The sequence below is a fragment of the Lactuca virosa genome, chromosome 3 (genome assembly GCF_052849685.1).
Source record: "Lactuca virosa cultivar CGN04683 chromosome 3, Lactuca_virosa_CGN04683_v6, whole genome shotgun sequence".
Lineage (NCBI taxonomy): Eukaryota > Viridiplantae > Streptophyta > Magnoliopsida > Asterales > Asteraceae > Lactuca > Lactuca virosa.
This window is the reverse complement of record NC_136428.1, coordinates 60398766-60408732: the sequence shown is the minus strand read 5'-3', so window position 1 is coordinate 60408732 and position 9967 is coordinate 60398766. Positions and strand designations below refer to the sequence as shown.

General features: G+C 32.8%; 1 protein-coding gene and 1 long non-coding RNA gene across 2 annotated transcripts; both read left to right on the top strand.

Annotated features, from left to right (window-relative positions):
• LOC145165804 (BTB/POZ domain-containing protein At1g67900-like) lies at positions 1-3248 on the top strand. The gene is made up of 5 exons (XM_079084703.1): positions 1-463; positions 816-1009; positions 1140-1209; positions 1357-2541; positions 2633-3248. Exons 2-5 carry the CDS (start codon positions 951-953, stop codon positions 3110-3112), a joined length of 1794 nt encoding a protein of 597 aa, XP_078940829.1. The 5' UTR covers positions 1-463; positions 816-950; the 3' UTR covers positions 3113-3248.
• Positions 3249-4535: 1287 nt separating this feature from the next.
• Positions 4536-6204, top strand: LOC145162348 (uncharacterized). Its single transcript, XR_013739049.1, has 2 exons — positions 4536-4670; positions 6046-6204. It is a non-coding gene; the product is annotated as an uncharacterized LOC145162348 (long non-coding RNA).
• The last annotated feature ends 3763 nt before the right edge of the window (positions 6205-9967 follow it).

Genomic DNA, 9967 nt, shown 5'->3' with positions numbered 1-9967 from the left:
ACATCCACATGAAAGAAATGGACCATTTTTGAATCTCATTAACTCGGCCTTGACCCCATTGCCATGAAGACAAGAAAAGGGTGCACTCTTGACCCCATTGCCATGAATACATGCATGAGGTGCAACCCAGAATTCCAGGACCATCAAAATTCAAAAGAACGTTACAGTTATGGCCAACATAAGTCATAAATAACTCTTTTGAGGTCCTTAAATTTTCGTCAAGATCCATACTGAGCGAAGAAAGCTACAGCTAGCCTACAGGAAATCTAGGTCTTTATCTCTCTATCCACCTACACCCATATATCACTCAAAAATCTTTTCTTTTTCTAAAAAAAGATTAAAGATTACCCCTTTGTAGACCCCAGAAGATTTAAGCTTCCATTGGTTGAGAAGAACCCTATTAGGGTTACATTGTACAGGAGAATGTAATTGTGGTGGGATACAATCATACCACACTCAAGAGGTAATCACAGTATGAATCATGTTCATTGTTTTTTGTGACGAAAGCTTGAATTAGATGGGTTTCTTCTCGGTTTCCATTTATGATTCTTTTATGAATTTATGTTTCGTCATTCTCTTCCACAAAAAGCAATCAAAACTGGTATTTTTGGAGTTATTATCTTTGCGTCTAATACATGGAATCTAGGTGAAACTAATTTGGGGCATTGGGATTTGACAGAAACTATTTTGGGATTGTTTTATTCTTTTAAAATCCTTCTTTATCGGGTTAATTTTGATATCAAGAATCTTCTAAAATTGAAAATTTTGCCTTCTCTTCCTTAATTGTGCTCTGTTTTTATTGTTCATATGAACAGGTATCTTTTTCTGTGGGAGAAAAACCTTTTTTTGACTCAAAAATTCTATTCAAAAAGTATTTATAATCATAAAAACATGAGAGAAGAGTTCAGGTAATATCATAAAGTGAAAACAAGGACAGAAAAAGCTCAGTGATGAAGTTTATGAAACTTGGTTCTCGACCTGATACTTTCTACAATGCAAATGGTGTGAGGTAAGCATCAAAGCCATTTGTTCTCTGTTTTTCACCACTTTCAGTTAAAAACAGAACCATGTATCGCTACTCTGTTTTCGTATAAATTAATTGATTGCGATAAGATATTGATTTCATCGTTTGAATTCAGGTCAATCTCTTCAGAAGTTCGTAGCGATCTTGTTGTCCACGTGAATGAAACACGATATTTGCTTCACAAGGTGACTTTTCATCTATTTCATCACTTTTGAAGTTTGTTTTGTCATTTTTACCTTTTGATTACACAAAAGGGCTGTCGCTTTTATGCAAATTTCCCGATTCTTGTGTTTTTTAATACTGAGCTTTTACCTCTGTTTTTCCACCTTCAGTTTCCACTTCTGTCAAAATGCGTGAAGTTGCAGAGACTCTGTTCTGAGAACCCTGAATCCTCTCACCTTCATATAACCCAACTCCATGATTTCCCAGGAGGCAGCAAGGCTTTCGAGTTATGCGCAAAATTCTGCTATGGAATCACAATCACCATCAGTGCGTACAACATTGTATCTGCTCTATGTGCAGCCAAATACCTTCAAATGACCGAAGATGTTGAAAAGGGGAATCTAGTTCATAAGCTTGAAGTATTCTTCAACTCTTGTATTCTGAATGGCTGGAAAGATTGCATCGTAACTCTTCAAACCACAAAGCCATTCAAGTTACAGTCGGAGGAATTGGGTATTACAACCCGCTGTATCGAATCCGTGGTGTCAAAAGTCATTTCTAACCCTTCCAAGGTGAGCTTATCACATAGTCAAAACGGGGACAGAGAAGTCATTGATACAAACAAAAAGTGGTGGGGTGAGGATATTTCAGAGTTGAGGATCGATCTTTATTGGAGAACAATGGCAGCTCTCAAATCCGGAGGGAAAGTGCCTGCAAATCTTATAAGTGATGCTTTGAAAATTTACACTTCAAAATGGCTGCCAAAAATTTCAAGAAATCTTAAAATCGTGTCAAGTTCGAATGGTGAATCGGAATTGGAATCCTCGAAAGCAAATACTAGTAGATTGCTCTTGGAATCGATAATTACTTTACTCCCGATGGAAACCAATTCCGTTTCTTGTAGCTTTTTGCTCAAACTATTAAAAGCAGCCAATGTGCTTCAAGCTTCGGCTTCTTCAAGATTGGAATTAGCAAGAAGGGTTGCACTGCAATTAGATGAAGCTAAAGTTTGTGATTTGATGATTCCCTCTATATCCAACGATAGTGATACGATATACGATCTTGACATAGTTTTGAACATTTTGGAGCAGTTTATGTTACAAAAGCAAAGTCAAAAGACAAGTTCTCTAAGAACAAATGGCGATCGTGAGTGCCAGGAAAGCAGCCTATCTTCTTCTTCAACGATAAATGGTTCCATGGTCAAAGTCGCAAAGCTTGTAGATGGATATTTACAAGAGATTTCTAGAGATGTGAACGTGTCATTGTCGAAGTTCATTTCTTTGGGTGAATCGATTCCTGAACTCGCTAGACTGAATCATGACGATCTTTACAGAGCCATTGACGTGTATCTCAAGGTAATAAAATTATTTCTTGAATGAATTTCGACTTTTTATGATTTGAGTCAACTTTTACTCTTGATCAAAGTTTGACTTTTTGGTTATTTAGTCGCACCCAGACCTCACCAAGAGTGAAAGGAAGCATCTTTGTCGAACACTGGATTGCAAAAAGCTATCTTTTGAAGCATGCATGCATGCAGCACAAAATGAGTTTCTACCATTACGGGTGGTAGTACAGGTGCTATTCTTTGAACATGCACGTGCTGCCATGGCTAATGGGCACCTGACCGGGCTGCCCGGGAACATCAAGGCACTGTTAGCTGCTAAAGGCAATGGAACAAGCCCACATGGTTCAGAAACCGTAAGCACGAACATGAGCACACCTCAAGGAGATCACGAGCAGTGGGTCAAGCCAACAAAGTCAAGGATGAAACTAGCAGTAGATGAAAATCCTGATGATGGTTCTTCAAAGGTGAAACAGAGTTCATGTTTGGTTCCTAGACGGAGGATGTTTAGTAGGTTGTGGTTGATGAATCGTAGTGAAATCGAAAACAAAAGCAAAGCTGAAAAAGTTGTAAACTGTGAATAGGAGATTCGACTTGCATTGGTCTTTTGTGGCTTACTAAACGTTTTGATGCATTATATTAAAGTGTATTCGATGAATATATATACAAAATGATCTTGCAATATGAATGAGAATAATATCAAGTGAATGAGACTAAAAAGATGTATAAAGAATCACTCTTCTAAGTGTTAAAAGGTTGTTTAGATGTTTGCTTCTTATTTTTAAATCTTTGATGGCAATTGAGGGTTCAAAATGTGTTTGTTATTCCTATAAATGTGAATCATGCATGATGATCTTTACAGAGTCATTGACGTGTATCTCAAGGTAATAATAGAATTTCCTGAATTTTGACTTTTTATGATTTGAGTTTATGATGTTGAAACTTTGACTTCTTGGTTATTTAGTCGCACCCAGACCTCACCAAGAGTGAAAAGAAGCATCTTTGTGGGACACTCGATTGCAAAAATCTGTCTCTCGTAGCATGATCGGTCAAAACCAAGACCAAAAAGTATGAATGGACTAACCGTTTGATATGTTGTTGATCGGGTCCAGTAAACACTTTTAGCCTTGGTCTGGTCAGCTTGTTCGATATATGTTGAAATCGTTTAACCTGATAAGCATTGACCGGCTAATGGCCTGACTCGGTCTTAAAAGAAAATAGAGAAAATGACATTGTAGCACAACTAAGTTTTTGGTTTGTCTCGGATTGGTCATTGACGTTATTTTTTTTTTTTCACAATAGATCATTAAACTTGACATTTACCTATCAATTACATCACTTTCGAACTTATGAAACAGTCAACCGGTAAACTCGCTGACTTGGCATTCAATAAACATTTGTATTTAATTTTCTAAAGCCATATAGTTATTTCCACATATTATTTAATATCATATTTGTGACAACCGTCAAAATTGAGTCAAGTCAAAGTCAAACAAAGTCAACAAGTCAAACCGGTCAACTCCATTAACCCTTGTATGTTAAGGTTTACGTTGTACAATTCGCTATTTTAATGAGAAAACATCATTTGGAAAATTCATGTGTTTGATTTTCCTTAGCCTTAACAGTGTTAAACAACGAACCAAACCGATAAAACACTATTGCACAATTATCGGGGGCTGTGTAAGACTCTTAAACATGGCTTAACGGGGTTTACAAATATGACAATTGTAAAAATCTCATCATATTTACTATTTACTATTTACTATTTACTATTTACTACCTACTATTTACTATTTACGTTTTAAAAATTACTATTATTAGCCAATTAGTATTAACCATCTTCTAGAAACATTTGTCATGATTACATCATGAATATGTCATATACACTAACTAGTTATATGGAGAATGTCAACATTTAACACTTATTATTAAAGAATTATATATGAATAGTAATTCTTACTAGTATAAATACAAGGCTTAAGTCACTCATTTTCTACACCATTCTCTCTCAATTTCAAGACTTCCAAGGTTAATCATCAAGCTTTCTTCCACTCTTGGTTCTCGATTCGTCAAGGCATCTTCTAAGTGTTTTTGAATTGAACACTTCTCTTCTCCAACATTCATCCTCTAAGAACACATAAGGTGAGTTCATACCCCTACATTTACATGTTTTTCTTAAGTTCTAAGGGGGGAATACAAGTAAAATCATCAAGAACACAATTAAACTTTTTCTATCAGATTACATCAGAAAAGATGAACTTCGATCACGGACTGTTTTGGTCAACTTAAATATTTTAGTTTTCAAAACTGTTCCAGGTGCAAGTAGATCAAACTCTTAGCTTTAAAATGGTTACTTGCACATCTCCATATGATTTTTCTACAATTTATGGTGATTTTTACAAAACTGTCTGTCATTTCAGAGGCAAACCCGGACCAGTCTGTGATTATGAATATTTTCACCTCTGTTAGAGATCACTAAAAATCATGATAAAATTTAAGAACAAACTAGACTCATATTCCAAACTCTCAAAATTTGCGGATTTGGATTTAGAGCCTTGATGATTTTTCTATAAATTTTCTAAGAACAGTAACAGAAACTGTATTCAACGAAAAGTTGCTGTCAATTTCATTTCACCTTGTAACATGTTGAGCAAGGTGTATATCTTTATGTGATTATATGTTATTGCAATATATGACATTTTATCTTAATATTTAGACACACATCAGTTTACAAATGGATTTGGACATATAAAATATAAAGAATAACAAGTGATTATAATCAAAGTACAACCGATACATTCAAACATTTAATAAACTATTTTGAATATAGTTTGCATACATTACTACGTACTACCCTTGGTTGATAAACTATAATAGGTATAGTTTATGATACATTACATAACACATACATTTAAAAAGGGTACATTTATACAAAGGATATTTTCATTAAGCAAGGTACGGCCATACGGTACCAAGTTTTCATAACACGTAATTCCGTTAATGACTTTGTGAGACATTTACTTCAAATTACCATTAAGTCCTGTATTGTAACCAGAGTCTCCTTGAGGGAGAGCGTGATAGTTGTGTATAGATCTATATTGGGTTTGACAAACCCACACCTAAACTGCATGCAACAGTTAGACCGATAGGTCTGGGGTGACAAATGTCATAACATTTCCGACGCTTGAAGAACGTCGTTTTAGGCAACCTTGGTCATAGTATGGTTATAATAAACTCACATAAAGTATTAATAAACATTGGAATTTACGGGAACTTCATTAAAATTTAACGAGTTTATGTCGATTTAAACTTGCATTGTTTTACTATAAATATGACAAATTACTTGTACATTTCGGTCTTTGGGTTTTAAGACTACATTTACACATTAAGGAAAATATTGGATTTTCTAACACAAACACTACTTTTACAAACGAAAGGCTTTTAATAATACCAAACAAAAGCTTCTGAACTCACCAACCTTTGTGTTGACACTTTTTCAAACAACTTGTATTCTCAGGAAATCATTAAACAGGTAACCAAGTGCTTTTGAGGATGGGGCGCTAAGGCGTCTACTATTTCATATTTTGTCAACATATTGTAATTGATTCATAAACATGTAATTCATACAATGATGTCACTTTTTCAATTATATATATGTTGGTTGTGTTTGCTTCAATTACTATTACAATTGTTGTTATGATACTATACATGAAGTCATCCACCCCCGGACGTTTCCGCCATCCTTGGTTTGGGGGTGTGACAATATTGGTATTCATCTATGGACAAAAATGAGTTTTTTGCAAATATGGGGCAGTTTTGGATTTGGTTTGTAAAAGTAGGGCATTTTAAAACTGATTTGTAAAAGTAGGGTCTGGCCCCACCAATGAATTCTTGGGAGAATTTCATATATGCCCTTCTTAAACATCAAAATATCATATTTACTCAACTTAATTTCTAAATATCATATTTACCCTTCATAAAATTTATAAATATCATATTTACCCTTCATAAAATTTTAAAATATCATATATGTCCTTTTTAAACATCAAAATATCATATATGCCCTTTTTAAATATCATATATGTACTTTTTAAACATCAAAATATCAATGGTAATATTTAAAATATCCTCCATCGACAACATGATAATAATCAACAACAACAAAAACTAAACAATCAAAATATACATTCTATAGAGAGGGTTGAAGATGAATCTTTTTGTTTGTCAAAAGGGCGACATACCAACAATTTAGAAGTTCAAATTTCATTATCAAAGACGTAAGGATAATATGGTTAAAATTTTGAATTATTATAATAATTCTAAGGTATAAAAAATGATTATAAAATATTTAAAACATTATAAAAAAGGATTTGGGTAAATATGATATTTTGAAGGTTTATGAAGGGTAAATATGATATTGAGAAATTAAGCTGGGCAAATATGATATTTTGAAGTTTAAGAGGGGCATATATAAAATTCTTCCTTGTATATTTACGTTGAACCTCTTCACAGTTACATTTATAGCCCTTAAACTTATAGGATGTATTATTATTACTCTCTTTTTTATTCACGTTTCTATTTTATACACTTTTGATAGCTTATTTTATTTCCTTATTTTTATTAGTTTATTTTAGATTTTTAGCTCTTTTTATTAGTATTGCATTGTATATTCTTTATTTTCTTTAGTTTGGATCCTACCGGGTGCTTTTTATGTTGCATGAGGAATTTTGCAGAGTTTTGGAGCTTATTGCGATTGTGGATTAGAGTGAAGACGGACTTGTGGGCTCTCGAGGCGCTATTGGGCTTGGCGGATCCACCAAAGGAGATTTGGGCTTAAAAAGATAAAGGCTTGGATGAAGTGGGCTTGTGAAGATGGATCATGGATAATTAATTTTGGGTTTGGAGCATCCACATTTGAAGATAAAAGATGATTGGCTGATTTGAATTACATGGATATGGAGGGGACCAAAGGAATCTTTGGTAGTGGAAGGGTGGAGTGGTGGAATGAAGGACCAATAGCATAACAGCAACATTTACGCGGGTGGAATTTTCGTCGCGCGGGTACCCGTGCAACTGCCCAGTTTAGGCATTTTGGTCATTTAGCTCACCATAACCTTGGGGGATCAGATCTAGCAGTCATAACTTCGATTTTACACCATTGGAGACCTGTAGGAGGCGATTTTTGAAGCTCAAGACTCATTTCTCTTCATCTTTCCAAGATTTTTGGTAGTTTCTTTATGCAATTAGACTTTTGTGATTGTTGTTCCATTGCCATGAGTGGCTAAACTCTTTATATTTGTTAACTTTGGTTAAAACCTTTGAATGTTTGTGGGCTTTTGAAGGATTCATGCTAGATTATCAATTATCTTATGTTTATGGTTCTAGATCATATTTCTTATGCTTGTTTAATGCTTTGATCATGAGCTTGGTACTTGAATGAGCTATTGTTAGTTTATTTCTTTGATTTTGCATTGAATCATTGAATTAACTTAGAACAAGGACTTTATGATGGTAAAAATCATCTCTAGTCTATGAATCATAGCTCCTTTATGGATGTGTAAGCATTGACATCCTCTAGGAATTGGGGATTCCTTCTTTCTTAAGGCTAATTAACTTCTTGGGTCAAATTGCTTCAATTAAACCCTTGATCTTGATTAAGAAGGTGTGTTGTGGGCTTCCCCAACCTCCATACTACCTAAGAGGAATCTTGGCATATCATGCTTCATGATTGCTATAACCAATTTGGGATGAATGATAAGCTTCATGTTGGATCCTAATGATAAGCACACAAATGTTCATTGTGTTGAATTGCCTTGGTTAACCAATTGTTCCCAACATTTGAGCATCTCACTATCTTGCTTAATTGCAAGTTTTTAGTTATTCAAGTCTTTTAGTTTTCAAGCAATCATAACACCCCCCTTTTAGTTTAATTGTAGTTAGTTAGTTTATTTTCACTAGTTCTATTGGATTGCATTGGTGATTGAATACAACCATTTCCCCGAGGATCGATACCCCTTTTTACCATTATATTACGTTTTATTTGCAAACAAATGGTGTAATTTGCTTGGTGGACTTGACATTCCCATCTCTATATTTAAATATGATCTTATTTTTTTAAAATATTATTCAAATATGCATATAAATCTTTTAACAAAGTTATATCATTAAAATATCTTAAGTCGACTATAAATGATATCTTAATAAAAAAAATTTTATCAAATTAATAATGATTTGTAAATTATTTTATTTTTAACTTCTTATAATATAAAAAAAATTATATAATCGATAATTACAAATATTTTATTTAATAAGTTTTTATTAATTTTTTCTTTAAAAACCTTTTATTGTAAAAATTATCTTTTAATCATTATTTTTTTATAAATCTTTTCATTAATCATGTTTTTATGAAACTTATTTTCAGTACTTTCTTTTAATATTTGTTTCTTATATTTTTTCCATATCAAATTGGATATGTTAGTTTAATAACTTTATTCTATGAATACTAATATACTAAAAGTAAAACTTCGTACATCGTTTTTAAAAAGACCGATAATTAAAAAGATTATTAATTGTAGGTTAGTTACGTTATTAACTAGGTAACCAAGTGACAAATGTATATCACTTAAAAACTTATTAACACTCAAAAGTTATTAATACATCAGAAAATGACTGGTTAATTATGTAAGCTATTAACTTCAAAAAAAAAAATTATTTACAATTATGATTTAGTACAACACAAAAGCAATGTATAAATGGTTTTTTTTTTGTTTGGCATAGAAACCATAATTTTTTTTTACAAATAGACAATCTAGTAAATTATTATAACTTTCGACTGGATTATCAAATCTAACTAATTTTTTTTATTTTTTTTAAATAAATTATAAATACTAACTTTGCCAACTTTTTATGTTAATTTAATATGTTTTTCTTTCTATTGGTAATCTCTTCTTTAATAACAATGTAAAATATTTTGGTATATCCGTTTAACTAAAAAAAGTAAAAGTTTTAAGATCATATTTATTTTTGTAACGTATATTACCAATAATGTTATTAATATATATTTACTTCTAACATTAGTGTCGATACCATACAAACATGACAATCGAGATTTGAAGAAAAATTTAAATACACGAAGATTTAAAGTGGTTCAATTGTGGTTGCGCAGCCTATTAAGGGAGAGATTTTAACGAGCATCATAGTTGCGGTGTCGAATAACTCAAACTTTGGCTCGACCCTGTATGCATATATGTGTTTGGTGGGGTCACAACCCTATTTTTACAAATGAATTTGAAAATGCTCTATTTTTACAAGCTAAATCCAAAACAACCCTATATTTGCAAAAATACAAATTTTCCCCATTGTCTAGCACTACTACCCACCTCATGACTGTCCACCACTGACCACCACCATCTTTTACCGCTAATACTATACATCTCCCA

Coding starts and splice junctions, on each gene's coding strand:
- LOC145165804 (XM_079084703.1), top strand. CDS start 951: ATGAAGTTTATGAAACTTGGTTCTCGACCTGATACTTTCTACAATGCA. Junction 1,210..1,356: donor CACGATATTTGCTTCACAAG/GTGACTTTTCAT, acceptor TTCCACCTTCAG/TTTCCACTTCTGTCAAAATG. Junction 2,542..2,632: donor CCATTGACGTGTATCTCAAG/GTAATAAAATTA, acceptor TTGGTTATTTAG/TCGCACCCAGACCTCACCAA.